General features: G+C 38.1%; 1 protein-coding gene across 1 annotated transcript; it reads left to right on the forward strand.

The window, feature by feature from the left end:
* The first annotated feature begins 21 nt into the window (after positions 1-21).
* ap1g1 (adaptor related protein complex 1 subunit gamma 1) lies at positions 22-19,397 on the forward strand. The gene is made up of 23 exons (XM_068311891.1): positions 22-122; positions 8,204-8,407; positions 8,492-8,616; positions 8,837-8,978; positions 9,122-9,218; positions 11,746-11,822; positions 13,610-13,705; positions 13,872-13,952; positions 14,039-14,137; positions 14,215-14,270; positions 14,368-14,481; positions 14,570-14,710; positions 15,124-15,178; positions 15,260-15,382; positions 15,521-15,610; positions 15,725-15,849; positions 15,987-16,091; positions 16,231-16,372; positions 16,546-16,672; positions 16,799-16,900; positions 17,086-17,246; positions 17,510-17,608; positions 17,724-19,397. The coding sequence occupies exons 2-23, from the start codon at positions 8,207-8,209 to the stop codon at positions 17,823-17,825; spliced, it is 2,460 nt and encodes an 819-aa protein (XP_068167992.1). The 5' UTR covers positions 22-122; positions 8,204-8,206; the 3' UTR covers positions 17,826-19,397.
* The last annotated feature ends 701 nt before the right edge of the window (positions 19,398-20,098 follow it).

Raw genomic sequence — 20,098 nt, forward strand, 5'->3', positions numbered from 1 at the left:
AACCTTCCGCCTGCGGTAGATGTGCTGAGGCTGGAGTAGCCACCATTTTGCATGTCTAGTGTGTTCCTCCCTCCATTGCTAATAGAGACGATTCCAATCATTTTCTGGTATCATTACGGCTAGTAAGTATATTCCAATAATATTTTTGGCGGCAATAAAACCCAGTGACTTTACTTATGAGTAGTAATCAGCGGTTTGTTTGTATCGACATTGTCAACTCTCACAGTGGCACTGCATAGGAAGTCGCAGCCCTCAGTGCACCGGGGTTGTGCCTGTCAGCTGCTAACTTAGCTACACAGTTAGCTTAGCCTTATAGTTGTATCCCATCGAACTACCTGCTGGGCTAGGGATGTGAAGCTCAATAGCTATGTATGTTGCTTGAGAGTCAATTAACTCATAATGACCGTGACAACACGTCTTGCCAAATATACGTCCTATACCCACCTAAAAGAATTCACTTTGTCCCTTGAGTTCAGAAGAAGACATTTGAGTGTAGGTAACGTTACAAGAAACTAACAACTGGCCAAGTAGCCATCCAAGCTAGCTAACGGCACATAGGTCTCGCTAGCATGATAATCCAAACGCTTCAAGGAGGCCTAAACTGCATCATATCCTGATCAATCGGCGACCACATTCGGGTGTCATGCCAAGCCTCGCAGTGGCCTCTGCTTTATGTTAACGTTGTTGTCTTTTAGTTTATATTGTTGGCGTAAGACTCGATTTAGCGAACGAAATGTCAGTCAAGGTGAGGCCACTGCTATAGTGTCAACATTACAGGTGCATCTTGCAATTTCACTGAATCTATTCGTGCATCGAAAGTATTAGCTTGTTGTTGGCTTACTTTTGTAGTGCGTAATTTGCGCTGGTTTTGAGACTTTCAGGACTGAATATGCGGATTCTGGCATATTAATGATATCAGATGTTGTTAGCCTGTCACTAATTGTAAACATTTTAGCAATATGGCAATATTTGGATCTCAAGGAAGCTACAGCTAGCATAAATGTTAAGACATTGTCTTCGTTTCTTTAAAGTTAATAACGTGGTGTTTCACAACTTGACTAAGAACACGGGTCAAGTTAAAGATAATTTTCATTTTAGCTTGTTCAAAGAAGAGCCGATTTTAAAAAAAATGTTGGATTAACCTCAAGGAAGTCAACTTTATCGTAAGTAGGAAGTGGGGAAATTAATAATCCCTGTACATAGCTACTGTTTCACGGAATACAGTACAGACGACCAAAACCTTTTACATTATTTATGGCGAATGGATCGTCAGCATTCAACAAAATCGTAACCATTGTAAAGTAATTGTGAATATATATATATTTGAAACAATAATGGCCTAAAATCAAACGTCAACATTAGCTTTGCTGGTGGTGACTAATGGTACAAAAACCTGATTTGGTGTCTGAAGAAGAGAGCTTTATTTAGCTGCTATTATTGGTTGTCAAGCAGCTTTCTTCTTTTATTGACAGTTTACCTTTCACTGAAATAACTGCCCCATACAGTCTGAAGGAGACATTAAAAAAATGTTCATTATCAATGTTTATTGTGGAAGTTTTGGGTACTTTTTGGCCTAACACTGCCAAATGAATAGCTATTTGAATGGGTGATCAAAACCAGGATCTTGGAAGCAACATCTAATTCTTTGGAGTACAGAAAGGATGAAGAAGATCATAAAAGTTTAATTGCATCTTTGTTGTTGTTTTGAGATCTTTTAATAAACACCAGAGGTGTTACACTGACCCGTTAATGCATATGATTGCCATGTGCTGTAGTTGAATTTAGCAGTCGGTCATTATTGTCTCTTCTAACCATTAGACTTCACATATGTCAAAATCATTTCAGATTGAGAATTTATATGAGGTAGGAGGAAGGTGGGGTAGCTGGAAGTGGCGTTGTTCTCCTAAACTAATGTTTGCTCTTCAGTGTAAAGGCTAGCAGAGTTTTTGCTCAGTCATTTTGTGCACCACATAGATGTTTTATCACAGATTACAGACCAACTATGTCTGGATTAACTAACAAAAAGAGTGTGCGTGTGTATGAGTAGTCCTCAACCTACCAACACACTTGGGCCTGAAACACTGATCGTTAGCTTAATTGTTTGTAAGTCGTTATTTGTTAAATTTCAATCTATAATTGCGGGCGGCACAGTGGTGCAACGCTTAATGCTGTCATTCCGGGTTCTTTGGCTTTCTTCCACCTCCGGAAACATGCAATTTAGTTGAATTGGTTATGTCAGAATTTCCTGTAGGTGTGAGTGTTTGCGTAAATGGTTGTATGTCTTTCGTGTGGCTCAGCTGTGTACTGGCAACACACCTGTAATGTCCCCCAGCCTTTCACCTGTAGGTCACTGTGGCTCCAGCAACCCATGTCAGCCGCAAAAAGTGGGAGAAAATAGAGGGATGAATCCATAGTTGCAATACCAGGTCATTTAAATGCCATCTAAATAAGAAAATCGTTATTTCCTAAGACTTAACAGAAACAATTACAGGACATAAAACAATAACATAATAGAAATAAAATACTGTATTACCATAATGTAACTTACCTGCAGAGTGCAGCAAGAGGAGAAGGGAGGAGTTATTGTCAGTGAGAGGCAGAGTTGTCTTCGGAGAGATCTTGGCCAGTAACCACAATCACCTCTTGCCTTGTGCGTATTATCAATACCAATAGCACTAGCCTTAACTTTATTTGCTATACTAAACAGTCGAATATCCAAGGAGATATGATGCTTGATGCGCTGAGACGCTCACAAAGACAAGTACAGTACAGTAATTAACTGGGGGAGATGAGTGTTGCCTGTCAGCTAGGGTTGCAGCAGAAAGGGAGACTACAGTGGTCCGATATGGCGGCACGCGGTTGTTCATCTACGTTGTGTGTGTGTGTGTGTGTGTGTGTGTGTGTGTGTGTGTGTGTACTGTAGATTTGTAAAGCATGCATTTATTTGGTTGCAAGTTTGTGCTTCTTTGTTGTGTACTTAATGAACAGCTATCAATCATTTATTGCTTTGCAAAACTGTTTATTTCAAGTTGATCATCCCTGAAAAAATGTCGTGATTTGGATTTAATATTTCATTTATAAAACCTAAGCACAAGAAAATGAAGACAAAGGATTCAACACCCTGAAAAATTAGGTAGGGTTAATTTTTTCCCCAGTAATGTCTCTGCAGATTCTTCATCTTGTAGCAGTGTAATGGTTTTTTTTGTCAAATTCAGCTCCACAATTTCTTTCCGGAAAAGTTGTTCTGATTTTAATAGTCATTTTGGAAATGCCTCCGATGCTGCTCAAAATGCTAGAATTTTTACCGGTGAGGACACAGTGTAGGCACAGATCTAGTGTCACATAATTTATTTATTAGAAATAGGAACCTTGCTTTTTTCCACCACCTTTATTCAACATTACAGATTTTTTTCGGAAAGCAGTATGAATAAATATTAAGATTTATTAAATTGTTTGTATGAAACTAATGCAGAGTTCCTAAGAGCTATGTCTGTGGTGCAAAGCAAACCCTAACCCCTAACCCTAACCCAAACCACAGTGCATGCTGGGCTTGCACTAGGAGCTAGTATGACGAAGCCACTGTGGCTCAGTGTAAAATAATTGAGTAAGCCACAAAAAGCCACATTCTGTGTCCAAAACAGCGGCTTGCTATTATAGCAAGTAAAACTTACAAACATTGAATAATACTAAGAATCAAATTTATTAAAATCAAAGTGTCTTAGTCAAAGTTAAAATGTCTTGTAGTCCAAGTAAAACTTGGACTACATTGAGTAATATTTTGAATGACTGTATCTTCACATAGTGAATGCAAGTTTTCAATTGTTGGGGGTGTAAAACCACACTTGTCGTAGGGGGATGTGGGGAGATACCCCCCCACAGGGGGGAGTCCAGGGGTTCCCTGGGGTTGTTTTCCTGCATTCTGATGCATTCTCAGGGCAAAATCTTTTTGTTCATTTTACCTACAAAAATACACTAAAGTCAACAGTTCAAGCTTAACTATCTTTATTTCTATCCTACTTTATGCAGGTATTAATGTGAGATTCAACAATTGAAAACTTGCACTCACTATGTGAAGATACAGTCATACAAAATATTACTCAATGTTTACTTGTAAGTTTTACTTGGACTAGAATACATTTTAACTTTGACTTAGACAACACCATATGTATGCCATAGTTTAGGTTTTTTTTTGATAAAATGATTTTTCATTTCATTTTAAAAAGGCATGAAAAAAAGCAAGCGAGGTGAATACACATGTTATCACTCGGGGATTTTCCAAAAAAGTTGTAAGTTTTAGACTTTTTTTCCTAAAAATAAGAACGCTACTGTGGCTACACAAGCTGAAAACCTTGTAGCCATGTGAAATTTACTTCGCCTATGGCGAAGTGGCGAATGACTAGCGCAAGCCCAGACATGATAAATGCAAGTAGGCCAACAAAACCTTTGCGATCTGAATTGTCCATCTTTAACAGACACCTAAAACTTTAACACCATACAGCATGTCACCATATCTTTTAAGCTTTCTGATCACCAGTTCCATCACATGCCATTTGGCCAAGGATTTGTGTCCAGTAGATACATGGAGACTTAAGGAAAATGGATAAACACAAAAAGAAGATAGCAGATTTTATTTTGTTAGTGGCCATGTAGCTATTAGCAGGAGTGAAACATGCCATGGACATGAATGCCATATTTATATGTGAAAGCACAATGAAAATATTTTATTAATAATTTAAGTTTAACACAATCTTAAATAATGACAACAATAATTATGCTGTCTTATCGTCATTATTTTATCAAGAAAGAAAAAATTGCATCCATTCATTTAAACACTCATTGTAGTCTCATCAATAACATAATTTACTGCATTATATCTGTTAATGTGTCCAGAATAATGTCATTGACTTGACAAAGTGATTGTTCTCTGATGTTGAGAGGTGTGTGTGTGTGTGTGTGTGTGTGTGTGTGTGTGTGTGTGTGTGTGTGTGTGTGTGTGTGTGTGTGTGTGTGTGTGTGTTTTGCTTGTTGCTGTTTGTCAGGCTCTGAAAGCTAATCTAGGCTGGCTGTCCAAATCTCCTGAGAGGAAAAGCTTGTTATGAACATTTCAAAGTACATGCAAAGCACACCCACATAAGAAAGATGTCTTCATAATGAACAATCTGAATAATTTACCTGTAGTGTTGGTAATATTTTTAATGGGTTGGGAAAAAATCTTCCTTTTGGTGATGGTAATGAGCCTTGAGATGCCTTGTTTAAAAATGAAACTGGTCTTTTGTCATGGTGCATACCTGTGAGGAGCTTTCCTCTTGTGACACACACACACACACACACACACACACACACACACACACACACACACACACACACACACACACACACACACACACACACACACACATTAGCTCACTGAGCCCTTTTGCTCACTGAGCCCTTTTGCTCAACAATCTAGTTGTGCTGGCCTGTAGTAACTTCTCTGTGTGATCACCACCTTAATCTGTATTTTGTCGACATGATGGACCAGTTCCCTGTTTCTTTGTTGCATGGTTGAGTCTTGTTAACCTGAATAGTGAACATTTTTTGCTACCCAACAGTTGACTATGTTCTGTACAAACTGGAAACATGATTTACAAGGAGGTTGTGAGTAAAAATTACCAACCTCTAATCTCTGGCTATTGTTCAAAACCTCAGAGTCCATGTAATACAGCTAGTAATACAGCTGGAAACAAGTTAACGAAAGGTAAACGTGACTGAGAAGAAGCCGTAAGATAAGATAGATGTTAACATTTGTCAAGAGCTGCATACCAATAGATACTGAGAGCAGTGAGGCGGAGTGAAAAAAAGTGTGGAAAAAAGTGATCAAGAATGTGAGTTTAGCAGAGGAAAAGGTTAGAAGTAACTTGTCTGTCAGTAAACATACAATACAGGCTATAGCATGCTAGTGAATCAATGTTTAAGCTTTGCAAGGTTTTGCAGTAGATATCCTCAAGAATCATCTTTTGCTTTGGAAAAAAGCATATTTCCAGCCTTCTGTGTTTGCAGACTGTGGTAAATATAGTCAAATTTTTTCATGTGGTACAAAAAAGATTAATCCACACAGTGCATCTTCACAAATCCTCCTCTCTCAACTGATGATTAGATTACTGGATCTTTTTATTTTCAGGAACAGTCATTAGTAAATTGGACATTTTACTTTTGTGATTAGGAATAAGGCATGCACAATGTGCAACCAACACACTTTTGGTGTGATTCTCGAATGATTACTTAATTAACAAATATTTAATTGTATGATTGAATTCCGTACCATGATATGTCATCAAATTGGCTTCAGTTCTGGTGATCACTCGCTGACATGCAATCACTCATTAAAGTTTTGTTTTTCTAAAAGATAATTGTCATCTCCCAAGAAAGTTATATCCTCAAAAAGGAGTATTGATTATGGACCGCAATAAATTTTTTGTTTTGTGTGTAGGTGAATGGGATGTTGTATGGCAGCTGTCTTACCAGAGGGTAGAGGTTTTGGAAATTAGAACTGCATGATTCTGTAAAAAAATAATGGTGTGTTTTTTGTTTGAGGTAGAAAGCAAAGTATCACACTGTGCAAATCCATGTTGTCATAGGTAGGACCTGAAAGCAACATCAGTTCTTCATTGGTGACCATTTGGATTTTGGTGTTTATTTATGATGAAAGTCAAGAAATTAAGTGCTGATAAATCGTTATTTAGAAATTGAAATGCCTGTATGTGTGATTCGAGATCACAATTTTATAACAGTTTATCATGCAGAACAAAGTAAACACACATTCCATTATCTTAAAAATGAATTGCCGAGAGTCATGATTATTTATCACTAAAACAGCATTTCACTTAATGGAATATTTCTGTTTCATAAGAAAAAAAACAATGCCAGTGACTGAAAATAAATGAGACATTTGTTCTAGCATATAACAGCACCTATATAATAAATCCCTTAAATTAAGGTGTAATGGTAAGAAAAACAAGAAATAGTATTGTGTTACAGAGATAAACCCAGAGTCTTTGAATTTGGATTTTCATCTATCCATTGAAACTATTTAGGTTTACAGTTCATAAACAACATTCATATACTTCTGTCTCACTGTTTCATACATATAGCATATCCTTGCTCTTTTTAAAATGTTCATTTGATAGATTAAATGCTCATATGGAGCATAATTACTTTTCTACTCTTGTTTATTAAAAGCACTAAAGAGAATTGCACAAAACAATTTGCAGTGCAGGACTAATTGTAAATGTTGTGAGAAAGTTTTTTTTTAGCATACAGCAGATATCTGAGGACCATGAGAAGTTTGCATGAGTGTACTACCAAAGTTGCTTAATCTTTTGATCTCCAGAAACAACTTTGCAACAAGGTTGTGTTAGATATGGGTTAATTTAATAAAATTCTGTGTTGAATGAGAGTAGTCCAAAAACTAAGGTAAATGTGATGATATAATGAAAAAAGATGAGATATTACTCATTCAAATTGATAAAATAGATTGGACTTCTTGCATTTTTAATTTGTCAAGGGAAGAAGAGGCCCCTTGGTTCAAAGTTTCTACATAAGCAACAGTCCAATTGTTTTCACTGCATACGATGGCTTCTAACTTAAAGAAATGATCTGAAAGTATCTAAGTGACAGTCACAATGAAAGCTGTTAACATTCTCAAAATTCTTAGGACAGCCACCTGTTTTTCTTCTTACGTACTTTGACTTAAGGAACATTAACCAGGTTTTACAATCAAGAAAGAAACAATGCTGTATGGAAATACAAGAGAAAACATTATTGCCAAATCTTAATCTACTGAAACATTTCTGTGTCCATACCTTATAATGCTATTTAGAAATTAAGCTGCAGGTAAAACTGTCTTCCATGTGCCTTCATAAGCCAAAAATAATTATAACTTCCCATTATGTATTGTCTAAAAACAAAGCAAAATAAAATTAACACGCACTGCATTGGCTGTCTAACTACTACTTACAGATGAGTACAGCTGGTAAACAATCAGAATTAACTTTCTCACAAACATATTCGTAAAGTCTGACACATTCTAGCTCTGTAACTGAAGCGAGGTGCGCAGTGAAGTTATTTCATCTAATCTTCATTAGGTCAACATTTCTGGGTTTTTTGTCTGGTTAAAACCCTAAGGTAGTGGGACCCAACCTTTTCATTTTCCCATGTTTTCCAGAGAATGCCAGCTCCGATCAGACTGCGGGAGCTGATCCGGACTATCCGGACAGCACGGACCCAGGCAGAGGAGCGAGAGATGATCCAGAAAGAGTGTGCTGCTATTCGCTCTTCCTTTAGAGAAGAAGACAATACATACCGTTGCAGAAATGTGGCAAAGCTACTTTATATGCACATGTTGGGTTACCCGGCACACTTTGGTCAGGTATGTGTTTTGAGCTGGGATTTTTTTTTTTCTTTTTGAAGATTAAACCACTGTAGTTTTGTCAAGTAATGCCTTGTTTTTCAGCTTGAGTGCCTGAAGTTGATTGCTTCCCAGAAGTTCACTGACAAAAGAATAGGTTATTTGGGAGCGATGCTGCTGTTGGATGAGAGGCAGGATGTCCACCTACTAATGACAAATTGTATTAAAAAGTAAGTGCCTCAGTGAATTTGTCTCACATTTTGTTTTAATTTTTGCTAAGAACTGGTTCTGTGATCTGTTCTTGATCAGAGATGAATTTCATGATTCGTTTTACATGTTTGTAATACTCAAATTCACTCCTTCTGCTACTGGAAGTGTCTCCTGAGATCTTATTGGTATATTATAATTTAATGCTTCTGTGACGTATTCATCTTTCTTCTCCCATCCCAGTGACTTGAATCACAGCACACAGTATGTCCAGGGCCTGGCCTTGTGCACTTTGGGCTGCATGGGTTCTTCAGAAATGTGTCGTGACCTGGCTGGGGAGGTAGAGAAGCTGCTGAAAACATCAAATTCTTACTTGAGGAAAAAAGTAAGCATCATTGTTTTCATATTTGTTTGAATGCTCAAGGGATCAAAACTTCATGATTCAGTGATGAAAATATAGGCATGTCTTCTGAACACGTGTAGTCAACGTTAGACTATTTTTACAGTGAGTGTCTTTTGTGTTGGCAGGCAGCGTTGTGTGCAGTTCATGTCATTAGGAAGGTTCCAGAGCTTATGGAAATGTTCCTTCCAGCCACAAAAAACCTGCTGAGCGAGAAGAACCATGGTAAGTGTAAACAGTTTGTCAGGATGCTGTTGATGACTTGAGGGGAATTATGCAGAATTTGTCCTATTTGCCTTAACACTCAGTGCTTTGCTCGGCAGCCAATATCCTTTCTTTGGAAAGGGGATTGGAATTATGAGCGTGTCAAAAACTCTTGGATGGGATGTGTCAACATATTTTTGTAAAGATGCTTAGATAACTTATTTAAAGTTCAGGTCCTACATTTTTCCGTTTTTGTGTGTGTTTCCTACAAAAGTGTGTTGAATCTTCAAACTGAATTTACCATAACACAAAGGAGGCCTGAGTAAATATGCATTACAAGTTTTCAGTCATTTAATGAAGCCATAAAGTCAACTAATACGTAAAACGTCATTGTGTAAAAAACATTTTCCACTCCTGAAAGTTGTAGTTAGTTTTGCCATTTTTTTGTGGGGAACTTACTCCTATACTTGGAATGATTGTGTTGCTGCGTGGTCCAATTGTGCTTCAGCTTTAACTAACACACAAATTTAAGAAATTACTGGTCGAGAGCTGAGTTTGTTTGTTAGGACAAATTGTTCAGCAGCAAAGTGTTCGCACAAAATTACACTGCTGCCTGAAAGCTTTACCATAGGTGTAAAGGTGTGTGTGTGTGTCTGTGTGTGTCTGTGTCTGTGTGTGTCTGTTTTATACTACATCAAATGAGACTACAAACTAGTCTCTCATGGTAAAGCAACTTGGTCATGGAGCTGTTTTAAACAGCAAAGTTCTGGTCCTTTGTGTGACATTGGCCTTTTCAAACCCGTAAATGTGTAGCACTTGTAGGTTGCTTTGCGTTCACTCTTTTGTCCAGTTCAATCCAAACCAGCTTGATGGGGTTTCAGTCTGGAGACTCTGCTGGCCACTCAATGTTTTCAAGCGTACCATCTTGTTCTTCTTAAGATAGTTGTGACATAACCTTGACTTGTGTTTTGGATCATTATCTTGCTGTAGGATGAACCCTGGCCACCACAGCATTCTGGCGCTATTTTGGTTCAGGGTTTCTTTCACTTTGTACAAGTTACCAAACCTGTATCCAGCAGAACAGCCTTTCAGGACAGGACTTTCTCCATCCATGTTTGACAATTGATGTCACACACTGAGGAACCATCCTTTCACCCAGTCGACGGCGTACATAAATCCTGCGGGATGAACATGAGATTTCAAATTTTGATTCATCAGTCCGTAATACCTTCTTCCAGTTGTCAGTAGTCCACTGGCGATGTTTCAGGGCCCAGGCAAGCCTCTTTTTTTTTATTCTGAAGTCTCAGCATTGACTGTCTTGCAGCGACTCAATCCATCAAACCTGCAACTCAAAGTCTCTACAGTTGAAATTGAGACTAGCTTATTGTGACCACTATTGAGCTGTGCCTGAAGTTGTTGTCCTTTGAGTCGCCTATCACAGGGAGCTGTTGACACTCAGAAACTACCCCAATTTCTGAGTGCCTTTTGATGGTGAAGGGCGCTGTACTTACTGACACCTTGACTTTCTTGGCAAGTTCTCTGTATAGAAAAGAACTACTTTTTCAAGTGTAATGATGGTCTCTCTCTCTTTTGTTAATTTCCTTTTCCTCGCCATTTTTATAATAACACACTACTTTTTGCAGTATAATAATGTTCAAATAATGGTCACAATGCTATGATCCCAAAGTGTTTACCAAAACTACCTTTATGCAGACAGACTTTAAGTAATTAAGAAACGTTGGGACGCCTGTCGGACTTGGTACCACCACCTTTGAGGCTTGATCAACCTCCATTGCTGCAGAACTGCTTTAAGTTGTTGACCCATTTCTTGTTAGCCTTTTTGTATAAAACTGAAGTGCAGTTTGTTGTTTGACCTTTCACCACTTACCTTTGCACCATTTCAAGCTGTTCACTGGACTTGAAATGCTTGAATTTCAATACAAAACTAGAAAAATCAAGTTGTTAATCTTTTTACCAGTAGTGTAGTGTACACACTCTATTATACTATAACTTCTGTCCATAATGTGATAAAGCCATCCATATGTCCATCCATTTTCTTCGAGACAAGGTGATTGCAAACGTCTTGTGAACAGCTTATTGCAGGGCTACATGAAAATCAAGTAAACAACTCACACTCTCACTGATAAGCAATTTGTTGTGACCAGTTCACTTAGCTGCATGTTTATGGAGGTTGGAGGAAGCTGAAGAACCTGGAGAGAACCCACGCAAACACAGGGAGAACATGCAAAACTTCATACATAAAGGAATCAAACCCTGAACCTTTTTGCTATGAGGCAACAGCACTACCCACTGCACCAAGGTGCTGCCCGTGATAAAAGTTTTCATATATAAACTCTCCCAAGGGTCTGCTGGCAAGACATTTTTTAAATTACACGACATCATATAGGAGCATATTGCAATAACAAATCAAATGTATTCAAGCTCACGTTAATACAAAACAAATCTTCCTGCAACCCGTGGCAGCCGACAACGGGGCTAATGACAATGAATGAATGAATGAATGAGCATTATTCTGTGTATTCCTCAGGTGTTCTCCATACATCAGTTGTTCTACTCACTGAGATGTGTGAAAGAAGCCCTGACATGCTGGCTCACTTCAGAAAGGTAAAGAAGGATTCCCTTACACAAATGACCTGGAAATCTCTTTCAGCATTCGTCTTTAACAGATGCCATTTTTCATTCTCGTGTTTGTGCATACCTTTCTCTTTAAGCATTTTGTTTTAGGCAAGTAAAAAACTACATTTGAAGCTTGGATTACACTACAGGTTTAATTCTACATACAGAGAATGTTTCAGTCCTCGATCTCCTGCCGCTGTCTTTTCCTTTGTATTTCATGTGCTGCTGTACCTTTCCTCTAGGTGTAAAAAAAAAAACTGTGCCAGAATCGCCACTCATCATGCTCATGATCTAAACATTATTTTAAGCTCTCTGAAAGTCGATGGTTTCCCCTCCCTAACATCTACCTCATATTTTTTCTGTCATTTGTCTGTTACAATTCCTGCATTGTGTTAGAATGAGAAGGTAAGAGTGCATTCTGATTTCATAGCTGGTGCATGCAGTAAATAGTAATCATTTCTCACAGTCACCCCAGATGTAACCCAATTTGTTTTGAGTAATGTCATGTTGTGCTTTAATTATAATTTTAATTTCTTTAACTTGTGAGGTGATCATTGAAATGTCAATGTTTTGAATATTTCCTAAAGTAGTTTTTGGTCCATTAGTCAAATACTTTTTTCACTATTTTTTGTCATTAATTGCAAAATATACAACTTAGTCGATCTCTGTCGATTTACAGTTGGGTGGGTGTGGTTTCACATGATGGTCAGTGGTGTTGTCACTAGGAAAATATGGTTTCCACTGTATCTGTATCACTGTTGGAGAGGAGCTTATTTTTTTATGTAGTAATTTTTTATGCCTATTTAAGTATGGAGAGGTGTTTTTCTTTTCTTGTATTGAGCTAGAGTTTGGAATTGTATTACCAAGAGTTCATGTAAAGATGTAGGACTGTTTTTTTTACCCCCCAAATATGTGTATTATTTTTTCCACACTTACAATTTTGAGTTGCATGCCTTTCATATTATTTCTACAAAAAATCTTTCAATATTTTAACAAATTCTTGTCACAGTTTTCTAAATCTCATCATACCATCGTCAAGTTGGTTCCTTTGTACAGGCATCTGTTGGAAATCTAAAGTCTCTTCATTTACCATTGTAGATTTTTATAAAAATCTTGACATTTATTAAGTTGTAAATAACAAATGTTTGACATTCTTACTTGGAATGTGGCTGAAATTATTCATAAGTTGAATAATGTAGCACCTCTGCTAGCATAATAGAAATTGTGCTAATAGTTACCCTTCTCCCAGTTTTCAGGCTAACTATGCCTTCTGTACTGGATACACTTAGATTAAAACTTCAGTGTTGGACAAAACAGCACTTTCCCAAAGTGTTTCAGTGTTCCTTATGTTGACATTTTAAAAAAAAAATTCAGATAAAAAAAAAAGGAAACGGTGTAGATTAGAAAGGACTTTATTTTGAATAGAGGTTGTAATTGAAGTAAACCTGGGCAGTAAATAAACACGCTCTTTTTTAGCCATGATCACAAAATCTGTACAAAGTTTTTTTCCCCTCTTAAAAGCAAAGGCTCTAACCTAATATTTTTGTATGATCAAGATTTTGATTATATTACCTCAACAATCTGACCCCAGTCTCATAATTATCAAAAATAATCCTCACCACACTAACAAAAGTCCCAACTTCTTTGATCTTGTTATAAGTTTGGCTGACTGCCACTGAATTATTTTCTTTCAAAGTTAAAGAGGAAATATATCAGAAAAAAGTTCCATACAAAATGCTGTGACACTTCTCCTTTTCTATTCTGTTTTTTCATAGCTTGTTCCACAGTTGGTGAGAATCCTGAAGAACTTAATCATGTCTGGATACTCTCCTGAGCATGATGTATCAGGCATAAGTGACCCTTTCCTCCAGGTAAACATCAATATTTAATTCTGTTGTTTCCTTAAAGGTGCTATGAATTTCCCAGTCACATCTTGTTTTAGTAGGCTCAAGCGTGCAGGAAGTGAAAGGCAAGCAGGGAGTGGAACTGAAGAAGGAGATTTTAGCTCTGATAGGAGTTGCCCTTTTCTTTCCTTAGGTGCGGATATTGAGACTACTGCGAATTTTAGGCAAGAGTGATGACGACTCCAGTGAAGCAATGAATGACATTCTTGCACAGGTTAGAATTGAAAGTCATCATTGCTTTTGGCCAAAAATGTCTCTGAGAACGCCAGGTTGATACATGCTTGGTATTTGAATTTACAGGTTGCAACGAACACAGAAACAAGTAAAAATGTAGGCAATGCAATTCTGTATGAGACTGTCCTGACAATAATGGACATCAAGTCTGAAAGCGGACTGAGGGTGAGTTAATTTAACATGAAGGAAAGCATTGCGTAAACTTTGAAAATATCTTTGCCTAAATGTCTGATGTTTGACAGGTTTTGGCCATCAACATATTAGGTCGCTTCCTTCTTAACAATGACAAGAATATACGGTAATTTAATGTTTTATATCACTCCACCATGCATGCATTCAGTTCAAAATTGTTCATCTGAATGACAACTTTCGGGGCAAAAAAAAATCTTTTTCAGATATGTGGCTTTGACATCTCTACTAAAGACGGTACAGACAGACCACAATGCAGTGCAAAGGCATCGGAGCACCATTGTGGATTGTTTAAAGGACCTGGATGTGTCAATCAAGAGGTGAATTACATTCAGACATTAATTTTTACAACTTGGAAAGTTAAGCTTTTCAGTTTCTGACTCATGTCTACTTCTCACTGGCTTATAGACGTGCAATGGAACTGAGCTTTGCTCTGGTGAATGGCAACAACATCAGAGGAATGATGAAAGAGCTGTTGTACTTCTTGGATTCGTGCGACCCAGAATTCAAAGCAGACTGTGCATCTGGAGTCTTTTTAGCTGCAGAAAAGTATGTCAGTCACATTTGAATGATATTTTACACATGTGTTCTATGACTTTTTTGACCTCAGATGTGACAAAGATTTTCAATTCTTCATTTTCCTTTATGAAGGACTTATGGAAAAGAGACGTAGTTTGATGAAACCAGTTACAACTGACTGTATCTGCTTGAAGTAGATACATTTTCAGATGGACTTGCAGCAACCTGTGAAAAGGATTTAATTCTTCCTTTTGTGTTCATATTTGTTACCAGAGTGGACAGGAGATGAAATGCTGTGTGATGATAAAATGAGTGATCCATCGTCTGAAGCCCAGTGCTGAGGCCATATATTATCTGACAGCATTTATCTCCTGGCTGGATAGAATTTCTGTAGCATTCACCAGTCTTTTCCGCAAGTAATCAGGGTGTTCTTTATATAACAGGTATGCCCCTTCAAAAAGATGGCACATAGACACCATTATGAGAGTCCTGACAACAGTACGTATATTACAAGAACACTTCAGTGCTTCTGCTCAAATCTCACATTTGCTTTACTCATTATTTTTTCTGCTCTTACAGGCAGGAAGCTATGTGCGGGATGATTCTGTTCCCAACCTCATTCAGCTCATCACCAACAGTGTGGAGATGCATGCCTACACAGTACAAAGACTTTACAAGGCACTGCTGGATGACATCTCACAGGTTAGAGCAGCGCTGATGGGGGTCAAGATTAATGGGGGACACATCGAATCCTTGAAGCTTACATCCATAACTTTAATTATGAAATCATTACATTCTAGATTTCAAATGGGCCTAAAGTGACTTCTTTGTGTTCTATAGCAACCTCTGGTTCAGGTAGCGTCCTGGTGCATTGGAGAGTATGGGGACCTGCTGCTGTCTGGACAGTGTGAGGAGGAGGAACCCATTCAGGTACACCTTGAAGAATTCCAGTCAGTCTTTGTATACATACACATACATACACACAAATGATGACTGCCCTATACAAACCTTAAGTCTGAGGGAAACTGTTTTTTCTGTATTTAGGTGACTGAGGATGAAGTCTTGGATGTGCTGGAGGGCCTACTCGTGTCCAATCTCTCCACACCTGTAACTCGGGGTTATTCCCTCACTGCCATCATGAAGCTGTCCACTCGTTTCAGCAGCGTTAAGTGCGTAATGAACGTTTCCATCTCAAACACAGCACTTTGAAGCTTTGCATACATATTGGTGCCACATTGAAAACGTTTTAGTGTAATTGTTGTTACTTTTCCAGTTTGCTAACCTTTCGCGTTTGAACTTATTTTAGCCGCATCAAGAAGGTGGTTTCAATATATGGCAGTAGCATCGATGTGGAGCTTCAGCAGAGAGCTGTGGAGTATAATGCGCTTTTCAAGAAATATGACCACATGAGGTGAAACTGCATTACATTCTACCTGAAATCAAACTGACATCACATAGTACTGGTTAGGTTATAAGGAAGAACCTCTAGTGGGTGAGTTGGATTGATGTTTTGTCTACTTCTGCATTGTCTGTTTGCATCCTGACGATAGGCCAGCTCTCCTTGAGCGAATGCCCATTATGGAGAAAAGTGCCACGAATGGCCCTACAGAGATTGTACAGACAAACGGGGAAACAGAGCCCTCTGCTGTTGAAGCAAAACATCCACCTCCCATCACACAGCCTCCCAACCAGGTGAGGCCAGTTTGATTTAGTGGATTGTGCTTCAAAACTTTTTTACACCATAAAATGTAATATTTTTGTTGAATAACTGAATTGAAGTAAATTTTAATCAGTTTTATTTAATATGGTGTACATGTGTACTGCACATATTTTGTTCATGTGTGTGTGTTGTCCTTGTTCCCCAGGCTAATGATTTATTAGACCTGCTAGGTGGTAATGATGTGGTTCCGGTAATCCAGACCACGTTGCCCACCAAGCCTGCCTCAGCTGGAGGAGAGTTACTGGATCTGCTGGGTGATCTCTCACTAACTGGTAAGATGTGGGTTTTTTTGCAACAGGGACCCAGAGTCGTGTTGTTTTGACCAAGTTGAATTTGATATGTCCGTTCATCGATTTCTCAGCTTAGCAGTCATGTACTTTGACTATTATTTCCCACAGGCCCAGTCCCTGCTTCAGTTCCGTCTGTCCCCACGTCACAACCGTCTTTCCTCCTGGATGGTCTTTCCTCACCACCGTTATTTAATGACATTGCAACTGCAGGTGAGACTTCATTGCTTCTTTGTTACTTCTGCTTCCAAATGTACTGTAGTCTCTGGCTTTGTGCTGTTGTTTTAAACTATTTGGTCATTTTATTTTATTTCTGTTGGCATTGTCATTGCATTTTTTAATACAATTTTAAATGTTGATATATCTCTGACTTCTTCAATGGTCTTGAATCCCTCTAGCTATTCCTCCAATGACGGCATACAACAAGAATGGCCTAAAAATAGACTTCACATTCGAGAGAGCTAACCCCAATCCAAACGTCGCAGTCATCACCATCCATGCTTCCAACTCGATGGAGGCAGATATGACAGACTTTGTTTTTCAGGCTGCAGTACCAAAGGTAAGCATGTACAGACTGACGCTAGGCAATTTGCTGAAAGCAAAATATCATAAAAACAGTAGTCAACAAAAACTCAGTTTGAGAAATGTGTTATTCACGTATATTATGGGACTCATTTTAGTTGTTTTAAATTCATTTAAACTTGGATGCATCAGTTTGAATGAGCACCATTTCGCTGTAAACATACCTGTTTTTCTAGTACTGTAACAATCCATGTTTTCTTTTGGGCGTCATTACATTTTTGTCCCCTCTCTTTTTGTCAGACATTCCAGCTGCAGCTACTTTCCCCTAGCAGTAATGTCGTTCCAGCACTCAACCAGGGAACTGTCACGCAGGTCATCAGAGTCCTCAACCCACAGAAGGTACGTCTGTCTTCATAGGTTGCTTGACAGTTCCTTTTTGTCACAATTTTGAGACCTATGCAGCGATTCACTTGTTTCCTCTTGTATGAACATGCTTATCCTCGTCAAATTTCAGCAACAGCTGCGAATGAGGATCAAGCTGACATACACCCTAAAAGGCTCTCCTGTTCAAGACCTGCATGAGGTTAATAACTTTCCCCCTCAATCCTGGCAGTGATGAGCTGCTACCGTTGCTCTTAAAAGCCAACCACCAAGGGAACTATGAAAACAATTTTCCTTTCACCTCCCTCCTCTCTTCAAACGGACCCCCCCCCCCTCTGTGACGTCACTGCAGTACGCTGTCCTCGAGTTGCATGGGAAGCAGCAGAGCATCTACAACGTTCCGAAGATCTTAACGGCAATTGACTTCACAAAAATGATGGAAAACATATCAATCAAACAAGCTTTCTCCTTTCTTTCTAAATTGGTTTTCATGATCTCTTTGCGTACTAGTTTTTTCTAAATGCACCCTCTACCCAGCACTTACCACCCATGAAAGCACATATGCACATCACTTCCTGTGGTACTCCATCTTTCAAGTTAATGTAGAGAAAACGTCCATCATGAACATTGCGGTAACCATAGTTTTATTTTAAATTATATTTACACTGTTCCTCCATTAATATTTATGATTGACTTATCATTCATATTTTTTTCCATAAATGGTGAGTCTTATGATGGCAGAAAGAAAAGCTCTGACAAGTCTGTGAAGCTCATTAAACATCTTGGACATCCTCTTTTTTTTTTTTTTGGCCCTCCATACCATGAATGATTTTTCTTGGCAAAGACTTCTACTTATTTTAAATTACATTAATTTGCACAGAGCATGTTTGGCCATAGCTGGGATCACAATCACATCTTCACGAGCACCCAGAGGGGAATTTTGTGGTGGTAGGGCCTCCTTATCCCACGTGTCAGTGGGAAGATACGGTTTTAAAGGCAGACACAAATCCAAGGTGCCCAGTTCTATCATGTGTGGCTATTTTCAGAGAATGTGCTCAGACTTTTCCTCACAACTCTTCTGGAATCATCACATGGAGTTCTAGTTTTGTATTTGTATAATAAATTAAATGGTTAATTGCTTTTGCGTAGTCTTGAGGAGATTCATTCATAGAGAAGGAAATAATCCAGGACTGAAATTCATCTGATGTTAAGATTATTGCATTTGTGTCGAAGATCTGCATTTGAACATTTCCTGCATCTGTGTTCTCACAGTCTAGCTTGCAATTTTAGATGTGTGTCAGATATGTTTAACCTGGTTGATCTTCGTCACCATGCACATACTGTACATGTAAATGAAGCTTGTAATGAATGTAGTTACATGCACTGAATGCTTTTTTCCCCCCTTAAATTCTTCTTTTTCTTGGCTGTCTAATTTGATGAGGATCCTCATCTAATTGGCACTATTTTTGTGAAAGTATGTTTTTTACTGCGGTGATTTGATCGATTATTTATGCCTGATATCGAAGTATTGTGCCTTTCTGACTGGCTAGGAAAAGCCCCTGAACCTATTGAGTTCTGTATGAGCTTCGTTTATAAGCCTACTTGTGAACTATGTTTTCAGTCTTGGGGGGTGGGGGGAACTGGCCAGTTAGATATAAATTGGTATATCACTTCATTTAATTAAGTTTTACTTGTTCTCTTTTGTGTGTCATAATGAGTTAATAATCAGTCATCCATGAATATGACCTATTTGGATGTCCACACTGTTGTCTATATGTCTTACAAATCATAAATAACAGCAAAATGATCCTGATTGTTTTGATCTTTTATGACTAGATTATACATTAAAGGTGCCTGTGGGTTTTTAATTATAAGTCTTCAAAACAAAAGCAAATATTATGGCAGCTAGTAGATATCCCCAATTCACAAAATGAAATTTAAATATCCCCAAATCAGTAAACAAAAGTGTGTGTATCGGATTGCCTCGTGAGGTGCTGGGACTGGTTGTTTTGTGCTGTTTGTTAGTGTTTCTTGGCTCTTGTTTCTCCAAATCAGAATTCCAACCATGCTGTCAGGGACAGTAACCTTAATACCTCACGATATTCTCCTGGTTAGCGCATAGTTGCAGTACATTTACAGTTTTGTAGTCATGATTGTCAATCAAGAGAAGCATCTGCATGAATGAAAGTGATGATCGTTTGTATATCAAGAAGGCTGAGCGACGCTAAGTTGAAATCATCAGGTGTTCAATCAGGCAGTGTACTTTCACTATGCTTCACTATCTTCCAACTTCTGTGACCAAATCAGAGAATTGATTAGCTTTGGAAAATATTTTTGAGCTATGGTATGTGTATATGGAGAAAATTATTACAGTTCAACTTTTTTTCTGTTGTTGACAAATGCTTTATTGTCTTTTTTGTGTACATATTGAGGGCTTTTACTATTTTGTCACTTGTACTATCTTTCATCCTTTTTTTAGATACCATTTTCTAAAAATTGCAGTTATTC

Source organism: Antennarius striatus, chromosome 1, assembly GCF_040054535.1.
Source record: "Antennarius striatus isolate MH-2024 chromosome 1, ASM4005453v1, whole genome shotgun sequence".
NCBI classification, from domain to species: domain Eukaryota; kingdom Metazoa; phylum Chordata; class Actinopteri; order Lophiiformes; family Antennariidae; genus Antennarius; species Antennarius striatus.

Bases quoted from the DNA above. Each gene is read 5' to 3' on its own strand.
- ap1g1 (XM_068311891.1), top strand. From the start codon at position 8,207: ATGCCAGCTCCGATCAGACTGCGGGAGCTGATCCGGACTATCCGGACA. The intron at 8,617-8,836 runs GTAAGTGCCTCA...CTCCCATCCCAG, and splicing joins ATGACAAATTGTATTAAAAA to TGACTTGAATCACAGCACAC. The intron at 14,482-14,569 runs GTGAATTACATT...ACTGGCTTATAG, and splicing joins CTGGATGTGTCAATCAAGAG to ACGTGCAATGGAACTGAGCT.